The 24,702-nt window shown below is 39.7% G+C and overlaps 1 protein-coding gene across 3 annotated transcripts in view; it reads left to right on the top strand.

The window, feature by feature from the left end:
- Positions 1 to 24,501, top strand: part of OGT (O-linked N-acetylglucosamine (GlcNAc) transferase) — a 37,041-nt gene extending 12,540 nt beyond the window's left edge. For all 3 annotated transcript variants that reach the window (XM_081792636.1, XM_081792635.1, XM_081792637.1), the window contains 18 exons: positions 1,360 to 1,476; positions 2,649 to 2,728; positions 3,500 to 3,695; positions 3,948 to 4,088; positions 4,671 to 4,771; positions 4,936 to 5,089; positions 5,176 to 5,277; positions 5,467 to 5,646; positions 6,782 to 6,940; positions 8,114 to 8,203; positions 10,293 to 10,418; positions 11,186 to 11,356; positions 11,474 to 11,590; positions 11,681 to 11,851; positions 15,834 to 15,986; positions 17,631 to 17,883; positions 18,571 to 18,694; positions 22,242 to 24,501. In XM_081792636.1, the coding sequence (XP_081648762.1) occupies positions 1,360 to 1,476; positions 2,649 to 2,728; positions 3,500 to 3,695; positions 3,948 to 4,088; positions 4,671 to 4,771; positions 4,936 to 5,089; positions 5,176 to 5,277; positions 5,467 to 5,646; positions 6,782 to 6,940; positions 8,114 to 8,203; positions 10,293 to 10,418; positions 11,186 to 11,356; positions 11,474 to 11,590; positions 11,681 to 11,851; positions 15,834 to 15,986; positions 17,631 to 17,883; positions 18,571 to 18,694; positions 22,242 to 22,416 (2,610 nt within the window). In that variant the 3' untranslated portion in view covers positions 22,417 to 24,501. The remainder of the gene's footprint in view (positions 1 to 1,359; positions 1,477 to 2,648; positions 2,729 to 3,499; positions 3,696 to 3,947; positions 4,089 to 4,670; positions 4,772 to 4,935; positions 5,090 to 5,175; positions 5,278 to 5,466; positions 5,647 to 6,781; positions 6,941 to 8,113; positions 8,204 to 10,292; positions 10,419 to 11,185; positions 11,357 to 11,473; positions 11,591 to 11,680; positions 11,852 to 15,833; positions 15,987 to 17,630; positions 17,884 to 18,570; positions 18,695 to 22,241) is intronic.
- The last annotated feature ends 201 nt before the right edge of the window (positions 24,502 to 24,702 follow it).

Here is a 24,702-nt window from a genome sequence, read left to right as displayed (position 1 = left end):
CTTAAAATAATTTTATTTACAAGCAAGTTATGTAAGAGAATGTTTTATACTATAGCCACAATTCTGTCAAAGATAAGTAAAAGTTAATTGATATTAAAAATTATTAGAGATAATTTACTAGTAAAAGCTTCTAACTCTTCTTGTTGTTCATTTTTTTCCTTTTTTCTTCTTTGTTTGGATTGCAGCATTCTGCTCTTCTGATGATGCGCTGTGACCCTGCAGTAGCGCAAAGGCTGCGCAGCGTTAACGCGCAATGCGTGCAAATGAGCCCCTGTGAACGGTTGACTAGATGAGTAATCTGATTGACTGGCTCCCTCAGTCCTATTGTGTAGCCTTTTTGGATAAAATTGGGTTTTAACATACCTCCAGTCCAACTAATCTCATTAAACAAATATTCTCTATGGGCCTGTCTAGTAGATTAATGGATCTGGTTGGCCGTTTGCTGCGTCTAGGGGTGTTCTCTGTAGCGCAGCAGTTCGCAGCGATTGCGCAATGCGATGCTGTTAGGTCGCGCAAGCGATGTTTGCGCTCGCATTACAGGGACCTCAACCTAGGTGCAATCCTGTCATATGAGGTTTCAGCTTCAGTCCCCCTTGGGAGACAGGGGCATTGCGAGGATGTAACTTAGAGCCTGACCTTCTCATACCTGACATGGCAGAAAAACCCTTTTCTCCTCAGTAATATAGTTTTGACGTTAGCGAGGAGCGTTGTTGTTTAGAGCAGCATTTCCCAAAATGTATTTTGTGGTATTCTAAAAGTGTCTAATGAAAGAGTTCCATGGTCAACTAAGTTGAGGGAATCCTGTATAAACAAAGGGACTTAGGGAAGTTCTGTAGCAAAGAAACTGGGTTTCTTTTCTCCTAATTTACTTGATCATGGAATCCTTTTTTTCAGTGATACCCGTTAACATTTTGTAGAACACACTTTGGGAAACTGGTGAGGGGGTGGGGTAGGGTGGGAAAACTTGGCTTTAAGTGGCACTCTCTAGATCGGACTTGAAAACCTAGCAAAAGCCCTTAGGTGTTCAGATAAGAGGAGTCCAACATAGAGTCTTAAGGCAACTGACTTCCCAGATGAGTCCCAGTATGAGGGTCGGTCGTTGGTTGGCAGAACTGAACATGGTGGTTTGCACTTGGGTTCTGGTGGCGCAGGCGCAGGAGCAGCCAGCTGTGGCAGCGCATTAGTTTTGGCGCAAGCGAGCCTATGCTGCAGGGTCACTTTTGGCTGGTCAGAGAAGGAATAATGATATCACCTTCTTCCCCCCACCCCAATCTTTTTTTTTTCCCCTTTACAAATTTTCCCTTTTCCCTTTACCTCCTTCCCCTCCCATCTTCTTTCATTAACCCCCCCCCCCCCAAGGCATGTTATTTGAAAGCAATTGAGACGCAACCGAACTTTGCAGTAGCTTGGAGTAATCTTGGCTGTGTTTTCAATGCACAAGGGGAGATTTGGCTTGCAATTCATCACTTTGAAAAGGTTAGTTATTAAATTAATAATTGGAAGTGCTTATGTGTGTGGGCTGTTTTTATTTAGAGCTAAATAATAGGCCTTTACATGATCAGTCACATAATATCCTTGTTTCTCTGACCGTATTTAAGGCATTTGCTGGATGGTATATGATATGGCAGTTTCCAGTTTTGCATTGAAAATGTACTGTAGTAATTAAAAATCCATTTTTTTCATGGGCAACTTTAAAAAAGCAGGGTTTCTTGGTCAAAAGGCTGATTTTAGCTGGGGGTAGGAAATGTACAAAATTCATCTGGAATGCCCTCTGTACCAGAAAGCATGGAAGCTTTGGTATTACTTTCATTATGTCTAAAGGACTCAGGAGGCAACTGGAAGAGGCTCACACTGGATAAAGATGGGACTTGAACATTAGGAGTATTATAACGGAAATATATTGAAAATCCATGAGTTTATAAATATACTAAGAAGAAATTCAGTGGTCACCTTTGGAAGATCAGGAGCAATTCATTTTGAAAACTGGTTAAAGGGGGAAGAATAAAGCATTTATCTTCCTCCTGTATGAACTGGACCTCAGGGTAACCCAGTAGTTGGATAGGGGGAAGTTTCTTATTTATACAAGTGTTCCAGCTAGTAAATGAAAAAGGAATGATAGAATCAGAGTATCACCATTAATAGATTTAGGCATTTATTAGTGGCAAAAAAGACACAACCAGACAGTATGTACTTTTTTTTTTTTTTTTTTTGAAGATTTTATTTCTAAGTGATCTCCACACATAATGTGGGGCTCGAACCCATGACCCCGAGATCAAAAGTCACGTGTTCTGCCGACTGAGCCAGCCAGGTGCCCCTAGAAGAGTTAGCCTTATTAATTTTGAATAAAATAGGGCCAACCATTAGAAGTATTTAGCTCATTAAAATTGGAATGGACCCAATTAAAAATGTTTCCCTTCAGGACACATTTTGCTCTCACATTACATGAGCAGTTACTTTGATAACCTTGAGATTTGTGAATAATGAGAGGGTACTGAAATGACTGGGTTTTGTTTTCAGTGAAAGAAATAAGATTTAATTATATTAGAAAATGTAATTGGAGGCCTAAAATTATCTCAGAATAAAAACTTGTAATTGGAAAGTTTATCTGAAATCCTAACTTGCTCTAATAGCTGCCTTGTAATTTTTAGGCTGTCACTCTTGACCCCAACTTTCTGGATGCTTATATCAACTTAGGAAATGTCTTGAAAGAGGCACGGATTTTTGACCGGTGAGAGAATGTTCTATCTGATAAATTTTCTTGAGTCTTTGTTGCATTGACACCTGAGACTTGGGACTAAAATTATGGCCGTGGTCCATTCAAACACATTTTCCTTTTCTAGTATATTGCTCTTCCCTCATCATGTCTGCTGTATTACCTCTTATTTATAGGCATTGTTGCCTGACTTTTTGTTGTTGGCTTTTCTCAAAGCCATTCTCCTTCTAAGAATTTAGTTGACCTTTCTCTTATTGTGAACTGTTGAAATGGTCATTATTTATTTATTATTTTTTATTTTGGGGGGGAAGAGAGAGTGAGAGAGTGTATGTGCATGAGCAGAGGAGGGGCAGAGAGAGGGGGAGAGAGAGAATCCCAAGCAGGCTCCTGCGCTGTCTGTGCAGAGCTCGATCTCCTAGTTCACGTGATCATGACCTGAGCCGAAATCAAGAGTTGGATGCTTAACTGAGCCACCCAGGCGCCCCAAAATGGTTATCTTTTAGACTAAATTATTTCTTTGATTCACAAAGCTAAGTAAATCCTGACTTTTGACTTGTTTTTGTTGTCAGGAGAGAGCTTATTTCTTATGTGGAGATAGAAAATTTTTCAGTGTAAAAATATATTTTATTAGGGTGAATTTTGAGTTGAGGTTTAGTATAGTGTGAATTATAATTGATATGCTTTGGTACAGTATATAACATGAGTTAATTGTAGCAAAGCAGCCATTGAAAGTTAGTTGCATTATGTGTGTGTGGTTTTTTTTTATTTTTCATTTTTTATTTTCAGAGCTGTGGCAGCTTACCTTCGAGCCCTCAGCTTGAGTCCAAATCACGCAGTGGTGCACGGCAACCTGGCTTGTGTATACTATGAGCAAGGCCTGATAGATCTGGCGATAGACACCTACAGGCGAGCTATTGAACTGCAACCACATTTCCCTGACGCTTACTGCAACTTAGCCAATGCTCTCAAAGAGAAGGGCAGTGTAAGGACATTTATTCAGTCTATTTCTTTGTTACTTGATAGGATTAAAAAGTTGTTTTTGTGCGTATTGTTGTTAAGTATTGAGGTGGTCAGTAGTTTCACTTTGGAGTTTTGGTTGAGAGAATAGCAAAAATGACCTATTTTCTAGAATATTATCAGCCCCTCAGCTTAACCAAGCAGTTGTTAGAATAACATCAGTGGTGGCTCTGTGATTCCTTTGTGGACGTTTTGAATAATTTGTTTTGTTTTCTAGGTTGCTGAAGCAGAAGATTGTTATAATACAGCTCTCCGGTTATGTCCTACCCATGCAGACTCTCTGAATAACCTAGCCAATATCAAACGAGAACAGGGAAACATTGAAGAGGCAGTTCGCTTATATCGTAAAGCATTGGAAGTATGTTCAGGGTGTTGTGGATGTATATTTTGTCTGTGATAATAGAGGAAAAGCAGTTAAAGTTAGCCATTTCGTCCACCTCTTTTGCAAAAATTGTGGTTGAACCATTCATGAATCTAGTAATTGAGTAGCTACGGTTTGAGTGAAGTCTTGTGTGACATTCAAGAAAGACTCTACTTTGAGTTTATTATTTTGTGAACAGATAAGATCTGGACAAAAAAGTTAAACAGTAAGTTACAGTTCAAGAGAGGTTGCCAATAAGTATAATTTTAGTGCCTGATAGCTGTAGTGGTGGTTGGTGGGTGTGGTAGGAGTTTAAAAGAGTTTCTGCAGAAGAGACAGATGCTGGAGTAATCAGCATAAACTAGGATGAGGAGAGGTCTATCTCATCGTGATTTGAAACAAGGAGAGATCTAAAATGAAGAGGTAGAATTTGAGCTACTTGGCTTTGAAGAATGAGTAGATTTAGAGAAAGGTAGACAACTCTAGGGATATAAAGGTATTTGGGCAAAGTTCTTACTGTGGTAAGTTACTACTGCTGTTGTAGAAGTTTTTAAACCTCGGGTATCATCTTGACTATAGGTCTTCCCAGAGTTTGCTGCTGCCCATTCGAATTTAGCAAGTGTACTGCAGCAGCAGGGAAAGCTTCAGGAAGCTCTGATGCACTATAAGGAGGCTATTCGGTAAGACACTCACCGTCATGTTATTATCATTTTCTCTCACGTTTTAAAATGTTTGGCATTTGGCACATTTGGCTTGTGTTAAGATGACTTTTAATAACAGACTGCATTCAGGGGGGTTAAAAGTTTTTGTGCTAGGTCAATAAAATGTTTGTTTTCTCCTTTAGAATTAGTCCCACCTTTGCTGATGCCTACTCTAACATGGGAAACACTCTGAAGGAGATGCAGGATGTTCAGGGAGCCCTGCAGTGTTACACTCGTGCCATTCAGATTAACCCTGCATTTGCAGATGCGCACAGCAATTTGGCTTCCATTCATAAGGTACTAACTACTGTTTATTATGTGTGCATCTAAGCACCTAATGTTTAATTTTAGGACAATTTTTAACCATCCCTCTGTATTTCCAGGATTCAGGAAATATTCCAGAAGCAATAGCTTCTTACCGAACTGCTCTGAAACTTAAGCCTGATTTTCCTGATGCTTATTGTAACTTGGCTCATTGCCTGCAGGTAAAGAATAACAGGCCAGTAATTGGCTTTCGTGTTGCAGTCACTTTTTAATTGTTATGTGCCATATTAGTCCAAGCCTGACTGGAGACCGTGTTCTTTAAAGGGTTATCTGAAATTAGTCCAAAGACATAGAAATTGTTAAATCTTGAATAGGCTTTCTGGATAATAATGTCTTTTTGCCTCCTCTAGATTGTCTGTGATTGGACAGACTATGATGAGCGAATGAAGAAGTTGGTCAGTATTGTGGCTGACCAGCTAGAGAAGAATAGGTTGCCTTCTGTGCATCCTCATCATAGTATGCTATATCCTCTTTCTCATGGCTTCAGGAAGGCTATTGCTGAGAGGCATGGAAACCTCTGCTTGGATAAGGTGCAAATGTTTTAAATTTTTTTGTTGCAAAGTAAAATACAGGTAGAGAAAATGATGTGGATCAAATGTATATGGTTTAATGAGTTACCATAAGGTGAACACCACCCAAGTTGAGAAGTGAGACTTTGACGGCCACCGCAGAAGCCCTTTCCATTGTGTCTGTCTTGATCATAACCCCTTCCATCCCATAAGGCAGAATCCTAACAATAGATGGATAACGTCTCCTTACAGTTCAAAAACCATAATGTTTAATACAGTGTTTAGTATTTGATATTCCATTTTGAGAATTAGAGCACTAGTTTGTCAAAGGTGGGAGTTTACTCAGCAGAATAGATTGGAGTGCTAGATGTAATTCTGTATTTTATTTTATTTTTTTATTTAAAAAAAAAATTTTTTTTTAACGTTTATTTATTTTTGAGACAGAGAGAGACAGAGCATGAACGGGGGAGGGTCAGAGAGAGAGGGAGACACAGAATCAGAAGCAGGCTCCAGGCTCTGAGCCATCAGCCCAGAGCCCGACGCGGGGCTCGAACTGACGGACCACGAGATCGTGACCTGAGCTGAAGTCGGATGTTTAACCAACTGAGCCACCCAGGCGCCCCTGTAATTCTGTATTTTAAAGGTACTTCCCGGGGTGTCTGGGTGGCTCAGGCGTGCGACTTTGGCTCAGGTCATGATTCCATGATTTGTGGGTTCTAGCCCCGTGTCAGGCTCTGTGTGATCAGCTCAGAGCCTGGAGCCTACTTCAGATTCTGTATATCCCTCTCTGCCCTCTTGTGCTTGCTCGCTCTCTCTCAAGAATAAATAAAACATTAAAAATAATTTTTTAAAAAAGTGCTTCCCTACAGAATTTTCTAAAATGCAGGGTTTGTCATGCTCTGTCCACACTGCCTCCTTTCTCCAAGTTTTAGATTTTGCTCATGCTCTTTCATAGGCCTCAGGAACATGATAGAGTATGAAGCATATTATACAAACTGCTAAGATTGTATTGAACTGGCTATATGAATTAAATGAAGTATTCTGGGCAAACCATTCCCAGTAGGTGTGAGGTATAGGTTTGTTTTGCTTTTAATCACTTTTCCTAGGTTTATGTATAGATTCAACTTGACTAACAAGCATTGGTTTCCATTGGTAGATTAATGTCCTTCATAAACCACCATATGAACATCCAAAAGACTTGAAGCTCAGTGATGGTCGACTGCGTGTAGGCTATGTGAGTTCTGACTTTGGGAATCATCCTACTTCTCATCTTATGCAGTCTATTCCAGGCATGCACAATCCGGACAAATTTGAGGTAAGACTAGTGTTTGTCTTGAGACACTATTTGCTTCATTAAACAAAACCTCATTTGTGGCTTTATCATCACCATTAGGTGTTAAGCCTAGTGTCTTTTTTTTTTTTTTTTTTTTAATGTTTTGTTTATTTTTGAGACAGAGACAGAGCATGAGCAGGGGAGGGCTAGAGAGAGAGGGAGACACAGAATCCTAAGCAGGCTCCAGGCTCTGAGCTGTCAGCCCAGAGCCTGACGCGGGGCTCGAACTCACCGTGAGATCATGACCTGAGCCGAAGTCCCAGGCTTAACGACTGAGCCACCCAGGCGCCCAAGCCTAGTGTCTTTTTGAAAGATTTGAGCCGAAGTTTTTACTCACTTTTAATTTTTTAATTGAAATACAGATGGCATACAATATAGTGCATAAGTTTCAGGTGTACGACATAGCAGTTTCACAATTATATGTTCTTTTTTTTTTTTTTTTTTTTCCCAACGTTTTTTATTCATTTTTGGGACAGAGAGAGACAGAGCATGAACGGGGGAGGGGCAGAGAGAGAGGGAGACACAGAATTGGAAGCAGGCTCCAGGCTCCGAGCCATCAGCCCAGAGCCTGACGCGGGGCTCGAACTCACGGACCGCGAGATCGTGACCTGGCTGAAGTCGGACGCTTAACCGACTGCGCCACCCAGGCGCCCCACACAATTATATGTTCTGAAATGCTCACCACAATAAGCATAGTTGCTGTCTGTTACCATGCAGAGTTATTAAATATTATTGACTATATTCCTTCTGTACTTTTCATCTCTGTGACTCATTTTATAGCTGGAAGTTGCACCTTTTAATCCCCCTCACCTATTTTACCCATCCTCTTCATCACCCTCCCTTCTGGCAACCACCAGTTCTCTGTATTTATGAATCTCTGGTTTTTGTTTGCTCACTTGTTTTTTAGATTCCATATATAAGTGAGATCATATGGTATTTGTGTTTTCCTGTCTGACTTATTTCACTCAGCATAATATCCTCTAGGTCCATTTATGTTATGAATAGCAAGATTTCATTTTTTTATAGTAATGTCCCATTGTATGTATGCGTGTGTTTACACACACACCCTCCACATAGTCTTTATTCATCTGTTGATGGACACTTCCATATCTCATTGAGCCAAGGTTTTTAAATATACTATATGCTGCCTTTCAGGTATTCTGTTACGCCCTAAGCCCAGATGATGGCACAAACTTCAGAGTGAAAGTTATGGCAGAAGCCAATCATTTCATCGATCTTTCTCAGGTAGGTGAAACTCCTACACTTCAAACTTAATTTTGAACAAATAGTGAATAAAACTATTGGCATATAGCTTGTATTTTTCGTGACAGATATTTTTAACATCAGCTACTACATATGGGCAATTGCTTTGCTCTTATTTGCTTAGTCATTACATTTATAATCAGCATGGATTTTGCTGATGTTGCAAATGAAATAGAAACGTGGTCTATCTGTGCTTGGACATAAAACTCCTCTAGGGATTAAGCCAGGTCTTATGACAGTAGATACTTAATATTAACTGAATAAATTGACCAAAATGGTGGCTTGGAAGAGGAATACATAGGTTATTTAAGGAAAATAGATGAACTATGGTTCATCTATCTTTGTGGGCCTTTGCCTTTGGTTATCTTTATTTCCATACTTTCTCTATTGCTATTTCTAGGAGCATAAATTTTATGATAAATTAAGAATGAGGAGTGCCTGGGTGGCTGAGTTGGTTAAATGTTTGACTCTCGATGTTGGATCTGGTCATGTGAGTTTGTGACATTGAGCCCCATGTCCGGCTCTGTGCTGACAACCAGGAGCCCGCTTGAGATTCTCTCTTCCTCTCTCTCCCTGCCCCTCCCCTGCTTGTGCACACAGGCTCTCAAATAAATATTTAAAAAAAGATTGAAACTTGTGGAGGAATTAATTTGCTGAGTCTTGAGTTTTTTATTCAGACTCTGTTGGCCACTTTGGTGACTAATAGAGATATGCATTGTAGAATATATCTAGTAATTCACGTATGAGTCATTGATACCCAGCAGAAGGGTTTTGAGATTCTTGTCATTTAAATAATATGTACTAACATCTTTGGCAGTGTAGCTGTTGCTATGGGACCAAGAAGCATACTGCCTTCCACTTCTGAGATGTTCAGGGGCTCACTGCTTATGGACTGAAGTCTAAACTCTTCAGCATGGCCTTCACAGTCTTTCTGAGTCTGAGCACAACCTTGTTGGCCAATACTTTTCACCCACCATTTCCCCTCATGTATACCCTGTACCAAATAGCAGTGATCTACACACCATTTTTTTTTTAAATCTACCATGCACTTGACTCTGATTAATTCATACTTTTCTCGTGTCGAGATTCTATTCTGTCCAACTGCCTCAAACTCCTTCCCATCTTTGAAGACCCATTTCAAACGCCAGCTTCTCTATGAAGCCTTGTTATTCATACGTTCAGTGTAGAAGTAAACTCTCTTTCCTCTGTATTCTGTTTCTGTAATGTTTTGGGCCCATTTTAAGGGCACTTAACCACATTTTTACCCTGCATTAATGTAACTTGTGTTGTTCTGTTTTGCATCTATGACTCTGAATTTTATTTGATGCCATTAAAACGAATTGAATTAGTTTGAGGGGCTCCTGGGTGGTTCAGTTAGTTAAGCATTTGACTCTTTATTTATTTTTTATTTTTTTTTAACATTTATTTATTTTTGAGAGAGAGAGCATGAGTGGGGGAGGGGCAGAGAGAGAGGGAGACACAGACTCTGAAGCAGGCTCCAGGCTCTGAGCTGTCAGCACAGAGCCCCACGCAGGGCTCAAACCCACGAGCCAGTAGATCATGACCTGAGCTGAAGTCATACACTTAACCGACTGAGCCACCCAGGCGTCCCAAGTGTTTGACTCTTGATTTCGGCTCAGGTCATGATTACACAGTTGTGAGATCTGACTTGAGATCAAGCCCTGCATCAAGCTCTGCTGGGTGTGGAGCCTGCTTAAGATTCATTTTCTCGGGGCGCCTGTGTGGCTCAGTCAGTTGAGCGGCCGGCTTCGGCTCAGGTCATGATCTCATGGTCCGTGAGTTCGAGCCCCGCGTCGGGCTCTGTGCTGACAGCTTGGAGCTTGGAGCCTGGAGCCTGTTTCAGATTCTGTGTCTCCCTCTCTCTGACCCTCCCCCATTCATGCTCTGTCTCTCTCTGTCTGAAAAATAAACGTTAAAAGAAATTAAAAAAAAAAAATTCATTTTCTCTCTCCCTCCCCCGCTCATGCTCCTGTGCTTGCTCTCAAAGAAAAATAAAACTAATGGAATTAGTTTGAGATTATACATAGTGAGTTCTTTTTTTATTCCATAGATTCCCTGCAATGGAAAAGCTGCTGATCGAATCCATCAGGATGGTATACACATCCTCGTAAATATGAATGGTTATACCAAGGGTGCTCGTAATGAACTCTTTGCTCTCAGGCCTGCTCCTATTCAGGTAAAGAAGTTCGTGATAATTGCTCACAGTGTTCATTGAACTGAAAAGACAGTGATGTGGGTCGTCCTCCGCCCCCGTTTTTCTGGCATTTGAAACGTTTGAAACATGCTTGGCATAAGAATAAAAGTATAGGGGCTTGAGTGTCTGACTGTTAATTTTGGCTCAGGTTGTGATCCTAGGGTCATGGGATCAAGCCATGTGTCAGGCTCCATGCTGAGCATGCTGAGCATGCTGAGCATGGAGCCTGCTTGAGATTTTCATATATTCATTCATTCATTCATTCATATTCATTCTCTCTCTCTCTCTCTCTCCCCCCCCCTCACTCCCCCTGCCCTCCTCCTCCCTCTTTCTCTCCCTCTGCCTCTCTCTCCCTCCCTCTCCCCCTCCCCCTCCCCCTCCCTTCTCCCCTCTCCTCCTCTTCTCCCCCTATTTCCCCTCTTCCTGTGCCCCTTTACCCTCCTTGCACTTTCTCTAAAATAAAATGAACAAAGAATAGTTCTTGAAATGCACAGGGACAAAGAATTCTGAGTGTAGAATACAATGCCCACAGGTACATGTGTGTGGAAACTTGCAATTCATACTTGGGTAAAAACGGTTCTGTCTTGTAAATCGGAAAAACATTTTAGCACTTAGAAGGTTAGACTAAAATATTACTTGATTACTCTTGGCTAAAGAAGTCAGCCCTCCTTGTTTGTTTCTTTACTAATTTAATTTAGGACTCCTATGGAAGGTTTTTAGTTTTTGGCCTATTTTTTTCTTTCTTTTAGGCAATGTGGCTGGGATACCCTGGGACTAGTGGTGCGCTTTTCATGGATTATATCATCACTGATCAGGAAACTTCTCCAGCTGAAGTTGCTGAGCAGTATTCCGAGAAACTGGCTTATATGCCACATACATTTTTTATTGGTGATCATGCCAATATGTTCCCTCACTTGAAGGTAGGTAGAAAAACAGTGCTATGTGGGAATTGCAAAGAACTGTAGTCACTTGTTTCCTTGCTGTTGTCTCTATGCATCCTAAAAGATACGTGTCTCAAACTTTTTTTTTTTTATTAGAAAAAAGCAGTCATTGATTTTAAGTCCAATGGGCACATTTATGACAATCGGATTGTTCTGAATGGCATCGACCTCAAAGCATTTCTTGATAGTCTGCCAGATGTGAAAATTGTCAAGGTCAGAACCTGGTCAATACTGTCATTGAAATAAAGTTATCTGCATTTGGGATCTTTTCCCTAATGATACATTTTGTTGTTTTTCTTAAAGATGAAATGTCCTGATGGAGGAGACAATGGGGACAGCAGTAATACAGCTCTTAATATGCCTGTTATTCCTATGAATACTATTGCAGAAGCAGTTATTGAAATGATTAACAGAGGGCAAATCCAGATAACAATTAATGGATTCAGTATTAGCAATGGACTAGCAACTACCCAGGTGAGAAGAGACAAATAGAATGTAATATGTACCACCAACTATTCATTTGTCTCCTTTAAATCTCCTAACTCCAGGAGGTATAAGCATCATTATCCCTGTTTTATAGGAGAGGAAATAAAAGTTCAGTGGAAATTGGTATCTTCTATAGCTTTGTCTTATTTATTTTTTTTTTTTAAATTTTTTTTTTTCAACGTTTTTTATTTATTTTTGGGACAGAGAGAGACAGAGCATGAACGGGGGAGGGGCAGAGAGAGAGGGAGACACAGAATCGGAAACAGGCTCCAGGCTCCGAGCCATCAGCCCAGAGCCTGACGCGGGGCTCGAACTCACGGACCGCGAGATCGTGACCTGGCTGAAGTCGGACGCTTAACCGACTGCGCCACCCAGGCGCCCCTAGCTTTGTCTTATTTTAAATGTCTGTTGGATTCAGCCAGCTGGTCACTTAATGAGGGTCTACTGTATTAACAGTATCTTACTGTTTCCTATCTGTGGCTTTCCTCTTAAAAATGGTGAACTATCTGTAGACTTCATACAATTTCTTCTGTAACTCAATCTTTCCCTAGTTAAATCTCTCTACTTTTTAAGACTTTCAGTTCAGGCAGCTTCTCCAGGAATCCATTCCTGTCCTTATCATTAATCTCACCTTTCCCGTTCCATTGGTACCTATCTGTTCTGTTTCTTTAATGTTTGGGTTATATTTTTACATGCAGCACAACATGTTATAATTCCCTGTGTTTGTATTTATTCTCCACTGAGTTCAATTACTTTAGGGCCCATGTCTTAGCCACAGTAATGTAGTATTTGTTCAATAAATATATATTGCATGTTTGAATAAGTGAATAGGTAGCGCTGTCAAGATATTAGAAGGCAAGGAGTTAACAGTTTTATTGGTATAACATTTCATACCAAGGGTGCTCAAAATGAGCTCTTTACTCTCAGGCCAGCTCCTGTTAAGATAAAGGAATTAATATTGGGCTAAACCAGCAGGGGTGTGTTTTTTCTTACTCTGGTTACCTGTCCTTTGGAGCAATAGGACAGACCTGTTTGACTCAAGAAAAACTGTGTGTGTGTGTGTGTGTGTAGTTCTTGACATTCACAGGGACAAAGAATTTTGAGTGTAGAGCACAATGCCCAAATGTATGAAATGTCCATACACACCTGGAATAGTTACATAATGGAAGATAGTACCCAGATGTGTGGGAATTGTAAGATTATAAATGTGTACATACTTAGAAATAGTGGTGATCAGTGTGAGGAGACACAGTAGAGATCATTTGGAGGAATGATTTAAATTTAGCCTTCAAGGGTGGGTGTGATTTAGAAAAGGACATTTCATTTATTAAAGTGAGCAAAAACTTGCTTTTGAATTAATAGGGTTTTGAAAAGAACTTTTTGGCTTGAGTGGTAAGTTTCAAGGTGTAGTCCTCACTGCTCCCAATTAAGATAATGCTGTAAGGTTTTTTTTTTTTTTAACTTAATATGTCATGGATATTTTCTCATACTTGAAATGACATGACTTTCAAGGATTATACTTTTTGGCATCTTAAGGAATCTTTATTAATTAAAAAATGCCAGACTATGCTGACTTTCTAAAAATTTCTATTTTTTAATTTAAACCCAAGTTAACATATAACGTAATAATGGTTTCAGGAGTAGAATTTAGTGTTTCATCACTTACATATGACACCCAGTGCTCATTCCCCCGCCCCCCCCCCCGCCCCAGTACCCCTCCAGCAACCCTGTTCTCTGTATTTAAGACTTTCTTGGGGTACCTGGGTGGCTCAGTCATTTACGCATCTGACTCTTGATCTTGGCTCAGGTCATGATCTCATGGTTCGTGGGATTGAGCCCCATATCGAGCTCTGCTGATGGCACAGAGCCTGCTTGGGATTTTTTCTTCACCTCTCTCTCAAAATAAATAAATAAACTTAAAAAATAAGAGTCTCTTATGGTTTGCCTCCCTCTCTGTTTTTATCTTATTTTCCTTCCTTTCCCCTATGTTTATCTGTTTGGTTTCTTAAATTCCACGTATGAGTGAAATCATAATGATATTTACCTTCTGACTTCATTTAGCATAATAAATGCATCCTAGTTCTATCCATGTTGTGGCAAATGGCAAGATTTCATTCCTTTTGATTGCTGAATAATATTCCAGGGTATGTATACATGTGCCTTATCTTCTTTATCCATTCATCAGTTGATGGACATTTGGGCTCTTTTCATAATTTGGATATTGTTGATAGCGCTGCTATAAACATTGGGGTGCATGTGGCCCTTCAATTCAACATTTTTGTCTCCTTTGGATAAATACCTAGTAGTACTATTGTTGAGTCATAGGGTGGCTCTATTTTTAGTTTTTTTGAGGAACCTCCATACTGTTTTCCAAGTGGCTCTACCAGTTTGTATTCCCACCAGAAGTGCAAAAGTGTTTTCTCCAGATCCTTGCCAACATCTTTTGTTTCTTGAGTCGTTAATGTTAGTCACTCTGACAGGTGTGAGGTGGTATTTCCTTGTGGATTTGATTTGTATTTCCCTGACGATGAGTGAGGTTGAGCATCTTTTCATGTGTCTGTTAGCCACCTGGATGTCTTTGGAAAAGTGTTCATGTCTTGTGCCCATTTCTTCACAGGATTATTTGTTTTTTGGGTGTTGAGGTTGGCAAGTTCTTTATAGCTTTTTGGACACTAACCCTTTATCAGATATGTTATTTGCAAATATCTTCTCCCATTCAGTCAGTTGCCTTTTAGTTTTGCTGATTGTTTCCTTCACTGTGCAGAAGCTTTTTATCTTGAGGTCCCAGTAGTTCATGTTTGCTTTCGTTTCCCTTGCCTCCAGAGACATGTCAAATAAGAAGTTGCTGCAGCCAAGGTCAAAGAGGTTTTTTGCCTGTTTTCTCCATAGGATTTTGATGGTTTCCTGTCTCACATTTAGGTCTTTCATCTATTTTGAGTTTATTTTTTGTGTATGGTGTATGAAAGTGGTTTAGGTTCATTCTTCTGCATGTCGCCATCCAGTTTTCCCAGCACCATTTGCTGAAGAGACTGTCTTTATTCCATTGGGTACTCTTTCCTGCTTTGTTGAAGATTAGCTGACCACACTTTTGTGGGTCCATTTCTGGGTTCCCTATTCTGTTCCATTGATCTATGTGTCTGTTTTTGTGCCAGTACCATACTGTCTTGATGATTACAGCTTTGTAATACAGCTTGAAGTCCAGAATTGTGATGCCTCCAACTTTGGTTTTCTTTCTCAACATTGCTTTGGCTATTCAGGGTCTTTTCTGGTTCCATACACATTTTAGAATTGTTTGTTCTACCTCTTTGAAGAATGCTGGTATTTTGACAAGGATTGCATTGAATGTGTAGATTGCTTTGGGTAGTATTGACATTTTAAGAATATTCTTCCAATCTGTGAACATGGCATGTTTTTCTATTTTTTGTGTCGTCTTCAGTCTCTTTCATAAGCTTTTTGTAGTTTTCAACATATAGATTTTTTTTTTTTAACGTTTATTCATTTTTAATAGTGCATGAGCAGGAGAGGGGCAGAGAGGGAGACACACAGAATCTGAAGCAGACTCCAATCTTTGAGCTGTCAGCACAGAGCCCGATACCGGGCTAGAAACCAAGAACCACGAAATCATGACCTGAGCTGAAGTAGGATGCTCAACCAACAGAGCCACCCAGGCGCCGCACCCCCAGCATACAGATCTTTTACCTCTTTGCTTAGGTTTATTCTTAGGTATTTTATGGTTTTTACTATTATTGTAAATGGGATTGATTCCTTGATTTCTCTTATGCTTCATTATTGGTGTATAGAACTGCCACAGATTTCTGTACGTTGATTTTTTTATCCTGTGACTTTGCTGAATACATGTATTAGTTCTAACAGTTTTTTGGTGGAGTCTTTCAGGTTTTCCACGTAGAGTATTATGTCATTTGAGACTGTGCTGACTGTAAACGTAATCATGTTGTTTTTCTTGTTCTAGATCAACAATAAAGCTGCCACTGGAGAGGAGGTTCCTCGTACCATTATTGTAACCACCCGTTCCCAGTATGGGTTACCAGAAGATGCCATCGTGTACTGTAATTTTAATCAGTTATACAAAATTGACCCTTCTACTCTGCAGATGTGGGCAAACGTGAGTATGCGTAGATTCGTTATTCATGTCTAGAGACTACTAAAGATTATTATGTAGGCCGTTTCGCTGAGGCTGCCCTCTATCCCTATTCAGGAGCTGTTGTGCTCATTTCTAAAATGTTGAAAAGAGTAGGTTTTTCAGACGTTTTTGATTTCTCTTTCCAGCGTCTAAATATTACAGTATGAGCCTTTATAATTTATGTATTCAGCACCAGGGATCACACTTTTTCTTAAAGGGCCATCTTGTATATATTTTTGGTTTTGCAGTCCATACCCTGTTAACATTTGCTGAACTCTGCCATTGGAGCAGGAAAACACCATTAAACATTGTGTAAATGTATGAGTGAGTGTAGGTGTGTTCCAATAAAGTTTTATTTACCAAAAATGGCAACATGCCAGATTTGGCTTCCAGGTTCTAGTTTGCCAGCCCATGGTCTAAACTGATAGCAAAGGTGTACATCTGCCCATACTTAATATTCTTGCAATACTGTAGAGTCATAACCAGGAAGGAATTGATTTATGCCATTACCTGTCCATTCATCAGACCAGTTTGCACAAACAGGACCCCTGAAAGTTTTAAACTTTAATATAACTGGCTCTTATATAGAGCTAAAATATGAGATTGTGTGTGTGTGTTTGTGTGTGTGTGTGTGTTTAAAAGGAAAGGTGTGGGTGGAAGAGGAAGCCGATGAGTACAGGCTTACTATCCCTTAATCTTTAGTTGCAAGTGTTCAAAAAAATCCAAAAACTAACAGCTTTTTCAAAAGTTTATGGCAAATTTATTTGATAGCACACCTGCCCTAAACTGATGTTAGGCTGCTTTTTGGTCTTTTATATATTCCAATTAATATGAATATTCCTACATCTCAGTGCAGAGGTACTAGTGTGTTTGTTTATAGGGAGTTGCTGCTGAGGGTATTATACATATGTACTGTACTGCCTTTTTAAAATCTGAAGTATCCTGAAATCTGACTCCTATCTTTCAGGGAAGGGATGGTAAACTTGTGTGGTAACATTGAATAGGTGTAGATCTAAATCAGGAGTTGGCAAGACTGTGGCCTGTGGACCAAATCCAGCACACTGCCTGTTTTTGTAAATAAAATTTTATTGACACACAAGCTTGTTTGCATATTGTCTATGGCTGTTTTCCAGTGACAAGGGCAGAATCAAGCAGTTATAACAGAGTCCATGTGGCTGCAAAGCCGAAAGTATTTGCTCTCTGGTCCTTTACAGAAAGTCTGCTGACACCTAATCTTGATTAAGCACATAAAGTTAGGCAAGTGTGAGCTGACTTTGTTGTGTCATGGTGGGGGATTTAAAATTTGAGATGGAAAATTTCTATCTCATCGACAAAAATCATTGCCAGTAACAATTCCCACAGGACACAGCTGCCTCAGATTTTGCCAATTAGTAACTTGTTTTGTGACTTACATCAGTCTTCTCTTTCTTTGAACTCTGGGGACAGCTAAGCAGAACAGGAATGTATGATTCAGTTGATTTCATTCATCTATGAAGGAAAGACAAAGTTCACAGGCTGCTCTGTGGGTGACAAGAGTAGACTGCTAGAATTATTAGAGCTCTATGGGAGCCTTTCTTGAGAAGGGTAGAGCTGCTACTAAAAATTATTCTTATTTCCCCCTTTCAGATTCTGAAGCGGGTTCCCAATAGTGTGCTGTGGCTGTTGCGTTTTCCAGCAGTAGGAGAACCTAATATCCAACAATATGCGCAAAACATGGGCCTTCCCCAGAACCGTATCATTTTTTCACCTGTTGCTCCTAAAGAGGAGCATGTCAGGAGAGGCCAGCTGGCTGATGTCTGCCTGGACACTCCGCTCTGTAATGGGCACACCACGGGGATGGATGTCCTTTGGGCAGGAACACCCATGGTAACTATGCCAGGTGAGTTGCTGGTAAATCATAGGAATCTTCTTTGTCCTTTTTATTTTATTTTTTTACAGTTTATTTATTTTGAGAGAGAGAGGATGAGGGAGAGAGAATCCCAAACAGGCTCCATGCTGTCAGCATGAGCCTGATGCAAGGCTCAAACTCATGGACCGTGGGATCATGACCTGAGCTGAAATCAAGAGTCAGGCACTTAACCAACTGAGCCACCCAGGCGCGCCCCTTCCTTGTTCTTTTTATTTATTTTTTATTTCCTTTTAACATATCTTTAGAAGTTTATTTCTTTTGAGAGAGAGTGCGAGTGGGGGCCAGTGGGCAGAGAGAGAGGGAGACGGAGAATCCCAAGCAGGTTTGTGCTGTCACTGTAGAGCCCGATGCAGGACTCGATCTCACAAAACCGTGAGATCATGACCTGAGCCGAAACTAAGAGCCAGACACTTAATTGACTGAGCCACCCAGGTGCCCCTTTTCCTTGTTGTTTTTAAAATCTCCCTGGGGAGACATTTTTAGGTGAAAATTTGTGTACTAGAAACAGCGTTTAGGGCAAGATGATAAATGAGCTTTGTTCACGTCTGAGCACTTTGCTTCATTCTCCTCCTCTGTATTGTGTGGATACTTAACATAAATAACAATAACTGCCGTTTACATTCTCAGACATGCAGTTTGTTCCCTTTTTTATTACAGGAGAGACACTTGCTTCTCGAGTTGCAGCTTCCCAGCTCACTTGTTTAGGTTGTCTTGAGCTTATTGCTAAAAATAGACAAGAATATGAAGACATAGCTGTGAAACTAGGAACGGATCTAGAATAGTAAGTAAACTTCTATGAACAAATTGCATGGTAAAGGAGATAGATGCAGAAAATTTAGAGGGAATATAGGTGTTAGGAAATGAAATCACTAAAGAAGGCTAATATGAAATAGGTGGATTAGTTGTATGATCTCTAGATGAGAGAACTTTCTAAACTTTCGTAAACACAGTGGCCAATAGGTTTTACTATGTAAAGGGTAAATGGCTGGATAAAAGTGAGTCAAGAAAATTAAAAGGCAGGCAAGAGGGGGAAAAATTTTTTCGTTTCTGATGTCAAGTAATAGTAGCCTGGCTATAGAAAGACTGAAGACCATTTATATCTTAAATTCTTTAATAGGAAAGTAAATAAGGAAATGAGCAGACAAGTCACTGAAGTGGAAATACAAATGGTTAACAGGAAAAACGTTTCAACCTCTGTAGTAGAAGTATAGATATAACACTGTGTTATACCCATTATTTGCCTACAAAATAAAATATTTTTAATATGATACCATTGAGGGAGCACTGAGGTGCTGGCTTTTTCATATATTTCATACAGTGAGTAAGTTGGTATAACCCTTCCTCGAAGATTTTAAGAGCGTTTTAAAAAAACAAAACAAAAACCAGACCTTTGACGCTAATAGGGCCAAATCTTCACTGTAGCATAAACGGGGGGTGGGGGAAAGCATAACTTCAGTGCCCCAAGTGGGTGGGAATTAGAGGGGTGGTGCTTAGATAAGTGATGCTTTAGCCATACAATGAAGTAGTGTTTCTCTCTTAAATGAGGCTTTTCTTTGGGTGTTATGGGTAATTTTTTTCTTTGTGTTTTTCCGAGAAGTAGCATATTCTAGAGAAGTTTAAAAAAGCACCGTCTTTGAATTAGACTGCCTGGGTTTGAATCCATGCTCTCCCACTTACGAGCTTTGTGACTTTGGGCAATTTAGTCTCTGTGCCTTGGTTTTTCCATCTGCAAAATGGGGATGAAGGATAGTACCTACCTTGCAGAGACTTGAGGATTAAAAAAAGGCGTTCCATGTAACGCACTTACAAAAGTTCTTGGTAAGCATTCAAAAGATATGAAGCATTTATTTTCAAAAATTTTCTCTATTGAACATCATATACATCTAAAAAAAATGGTTGAAAATTTTGAATCCAGCCATTAAAAAAAGTAAGATAGGTGTTCTTCAGTCCAGAGATAACTATAGTAAATCTTTTAGTGTATTTAAAAAAAAATTTAGAGCTTAGTTGATTTCATACAATACTTTTTCCCAACATTCTGTTATAAAATTTTTCAATTTTATAGTAAACACTTCTCTACCTACTGCCTAGATTTTACCACTAACATCTTTGTATACTTAATCATGTATCTTCCCATCTATTTATTCCTCTCTCCATTTAGCAGTCCATATTATTTGATTGATTTTGAAGTGAATTGCAGACATCCGTACTCTTCAGAATGGACATTGTTAACTAGAGTTTAATACTTATTTTTTTTGAGGCAGAATTTATATACAGTGGAATATACAAATTTTAAATTTGAGTTTTGAGATATTCCTTTATAACCCAAACCCATGACAGTATATAGAACATTATCCTCACTGCAGAAAGTTCCCTCGTGTTCCTTGTTAGTTCATCCTCCACACCAACCCTCAGAGACTATGCCTGTTCTGATTTTTTTCCCCCATCAAAACTTTGTTTTGCCTTATATAAATGAAACTGTACAGTTTGTACTCTGAATTGTTTTCACTTACGGATACCATTGTGAGGTTTATCCATGATGCTGGCTTATATCAGTACTTCATTCTTTTTTATTGGCGAATAGTATTTCATTGTATGGATGTACCATATCATTCTCCTGGTGACATACAGAACTTAGAAACATAAGATAGAGCACTGACGTACTTTTATCTGGAAGGTAGCATTAATACGATTATGGTTGGGTTGAGGCCAACAGATAATGTGTAGGCATTGTACTAGTTCTGTCACGACAGAGATTGAAATTTTTTTATTGCTTTTAAAAATGTATAGGAGTGGTCCAGCTTCTTGCTCTAGTAGTAATTGTCTCCACAGAAGAATCTTGTGACAAATTACATTTTTAGAAGAGGAGTAGAGAATTCTTTTCCCTTTTTCCCAGAAGAATTAATTGCTTTTTTTTTTTCCTGTCTCTGAGCAGAACCATGGTCTTGGTGATATTCGTAACACTTTTTTAAAATGTTTTTACTTACTTAATTTGTTTGTTTGTTTGTTTATTTATTTATTTATTTAGAGACCGGATGTGCAAGTGGGGAAGGGACAGAGAGAGAGGGAGAGAGAATCCTAAGCAGATTCCACACTATCGGTGCAGAGCCTAGTGCGCGGCTCAAACTCATGAACCGTGAGATCATGACCTGAGCTGAAGTCAAGAGTTGGATGCTTAACCGACTGAGCCACTCAGAAGCCCTGGAACACTTTTTTTTTTTTTAAATATCGAAATAAACAGTTCACGTACAAGTGGGAAATGATGGCAGTAAATGTAGTACATTTCTTATCCCTTAGGGTATTTTTCTTATTAAAATATTCATAAATTGAATACTTCATATGTTTGGGCATTGGCTATTGTAAATGATGCTTCAGTGGACATCTTTGCATGGCCAGGTTTGCCTGCATCTCTGATTATTTCTTGTGAATAGATTTAAAAGTGTTCATGATATTAGAGGGTTATGGCCATTTAAGTTTCTTTTTTTTTTTAAATTTTTTTTTTTTTCAACGTTTTTTTTTTTTATTTATTTTTGGGACAGAGAGAGACAGAGCATGAACGGGGGAGGGGCAGAGAGAGAGGGAGACACAGAATCGGAAACAGGCTCGAGGCTCCGAGCCATCAGCCCAGAGCCTGACGCGGGGCTCAAACTCACGGACCGCGAGATCGTGACCTGGCTGAAGTCGGACGCTTAACCGACTGCGCCATCCAGGCGCCCCCCATTTAAGTTTCTTAACACACACATTGGTAAATCGCTTACCAAAAGGGTAAGCAGTGTACATTCTAACCAGTAATACATAGGAGTAGGCACGTGTCCTTGCCAATTCTGTATTTTATTTTATTTTTTGACGTTTATTTTTGAAACAGCATGAACGGGGGAGGGTCAGAGAGAGGGAGACACAGAATCCGAAACAGGCTCCAGGCTCTGAGCGGTCAGCACAGAGCCTGACGCGGGGCTCGAACTCACGGACCGCGAGATCATGACCTGAGCCGAAGCCGGCCGCTTAACCGACTGAGCCACCCCGGCGCCCTTATTTTAAAGATAGAAATGAGATGACGGGGGAAAGCATGGTGTCTCTTGCATATACTTCTTTAGGAACAAGCTGAGTATTTTCAGAGGACATGGAGGTAACCTTGATTGTAAGTGTTAGCATTATGTTAGTTGTGATCCTTTAATTTTTCAACCTTGAGGTCAGGGTGGCCAATCAGGAGAGAAAATTGTGTGAAGTTCAGTCATGTATTTTACCACAGAGGTAACTAGGTATTTATGAGGGCTAGTTCTGAGTTTCTGCTCTGATTTTAAAACTTGGTTCTTTTTTGTTTTCTTGCCTAGCCTGAAGAAAATCCGTGGCAAAGTCTGGAAGCAGAGAATATCTAGCCCTCTGTTCAACACCAAACAATACACAATGGAACTAGAGCGGCTCTATCTACAGATGTGGGAGCATTATGCAGCTGGCAACAAACCTGATCACATGATTAAGCCTGTTGAAGTCACTGAGTCGGCCTAAATAAAGACTGTGTGAACAGGAGATTACCCCTGTACCTGAGCCTCAACTTTCCAGGGAAAGGGAACTAGAGAACGTACTTTTTACTTACTGTACAGTATCATGTTGCAGATGGGTGACAAATGATCTAGAATAGCACAGCCAGACTTGCTTCCTGCATGATAGGGAGAGACACGAGATGGGAAACTGCTGTCCCACAAGGAATCTCCACAGAATTTTGCAGCAATCAGGTGGTGCGTAGGTCTGGAAGGTCTGCTCTCCTTTGGTCTTCCATGGGATGGTTAGTGTGGAGGGGAGATGGAGATTGTCCAGCCGTTTTGTGATTCCATGGATTGATCAAGTCTTCTGAATTAATTTTTTCTTTATATTTTGGGTATTGGAGCTTTTAAAAATGTTTGGTTTCAGGTATTTTTATTCACGTGAAGTGTATATGATTCTCTTGAGATAAGGTTTTAAGCTAAAATGTTGCCCCTTGTTTTAGTTTCTGAACTCTACAGATTAACGGGGACTTTGCTGGTGTAGTCTTTTTATAGGTTTTATAAACCACTTGAGCCTATATCAGTCGTTTTAGTGTCTGACCTAATGTTTGGAACTATCAGTGCTTTGTTGGTTTAGATGATGACTTAAACATTTTTTTTTCTGGTCCGTTTCCCATTTCCTTCTCTTCCCTTCCCCCACTTTAAAATTTCTCCTGTAAGTCAGCTGACGAAACGAAGTCTGATTTTAAACATCCCAGAGTGTTTCTCTTAAACACGTCATCTGGTGCCAAATGAAAATTCTTAGGAGTGATAATTATGCAAGGCGTAGTTGTGGTACTGCCATTGATGATGATGATGATATAGATTTTTTGGGCCTAGTTTTGACCTATTTCACCAGTGTTTTATCTTTGCCCCTCTATGCTGCTTCCAAAAGTGATAGTGTGTGATAAGATTTTTACCTTCCTTTCTCAAGTTTGTTTTTTTGAGTCCTGTTCTTCCTATTTCTTTCAGCAGAAATGAAATCCCAGGTAAGTATAAGTATTCGCATATTTGATCAGTAAGTCACAGTTCTCTTCAGTACATTGAATAATGTTCATCAGAAAACATAGGTAAAAAGCTGAAGGACCAGCTGTGTAAATGAGTAATTATTTTTCAGACCTTCTAGGGTATTATATAATAACTGTCTTCTGGACTTGAAGTCTGTACGGATCAGCCTCAGTGGTAGCAAACTGCACTGCTACTTGGTTTGGAGTACAAATTAGACTTTAGCCCTCCTGGAGCTTGAGTTCTTGGTATTTAAAAACCATAGGAATAAAATTATTGAATTTCAGCAAAGGATCGAGGGCTTGAGGCTTAAACAAGCCAACATATGAATATATGTTTTGTGTTGCTGTACTGTACTTATGCTATCCAGTAACAGGTAATTTTTGTCTGCTAGTAGTGTTCTAGATTATAATGTCTTTCCAAAGCGCTGAGGCAGTGCACCTATTCTGTAGTTGCAGCTGATGCCTGAATGTATCCTAGTTGACAAATTATTGATTAATAAGAACTTGAATTTCTGAAAGATTCTTACTGTTAACCAAAATCTGAGCAAGGAGTCTCCAATGTAATTCTTGCCAGAATTACATGGTAATGAACTGTGTGTACCTTCTAACAATGTAAATCAAGAAACATCAGTTTAGGGATTTAATTTATTTTTACATGATTGAACGGTCAGTTAAAGGTTGCCGGCATGGTTGCAGATAAACTGATGTTTGAAATTCACCAAACTACTTCATGTGGAATAGGATAATATACTTCCAGTGCCCTCAAGGCTGTGGCCTTACAGCCATTTTACATAGCACATCATTCCTCCTATAGGGATGAACTTTTTCCTGGCACGAAAAGTAGCCGCTCTGGTCGAAGCTTTGCTTATTGTAATCGGCTTTTGTTTCCAGGTAACATGTCTGTGGAAGACCTAATTCTGAATAGAGATATAGATATTATTGGAAACTAATTGTTTTTTCTATTATACTCCGCTTTATCAAAAAAGTAAACATTTAAATTGTGCTACCGAAATCCAGATGTTGTCTTGCGATCCTTAAACAATAAATGAATGATTTGCCCTTAATGTGGCTGATGTATTTTGTGTTCTGTTAAATTGAGCGTTGGACAGAATAATTGGGTCATCCAGTGATGAAGCTTACATGTGAACAGCTGCAAACAACAAAAGGACCAGATTTCCCTAGTGTAGCTGCAATATTAAGAGTTTTCTCAGGTGTGGTAGAGGGGGTGGGGTTGGTTTATGACCCGTTACAATGAGGACAGAGCC

The sequence above is a fragment of the Panthera onca genome, chromosome X (assembly GCF_046562875.1).
Source record: "Panthera onca isolate mPanOnc1 chromosome X, mPanOnc1 haplotype 2, whole genome shotgun sequence".
NCBI lineage: Eukaryota > Metazoa > Chordata > Mammalia > Carnivora > Felidae > Panthera > Panthera onca.
Note: the sequence above shows the minus strand (reverse complement) of the source record. Positions and strands in the feature narration are given on the sequence as shown.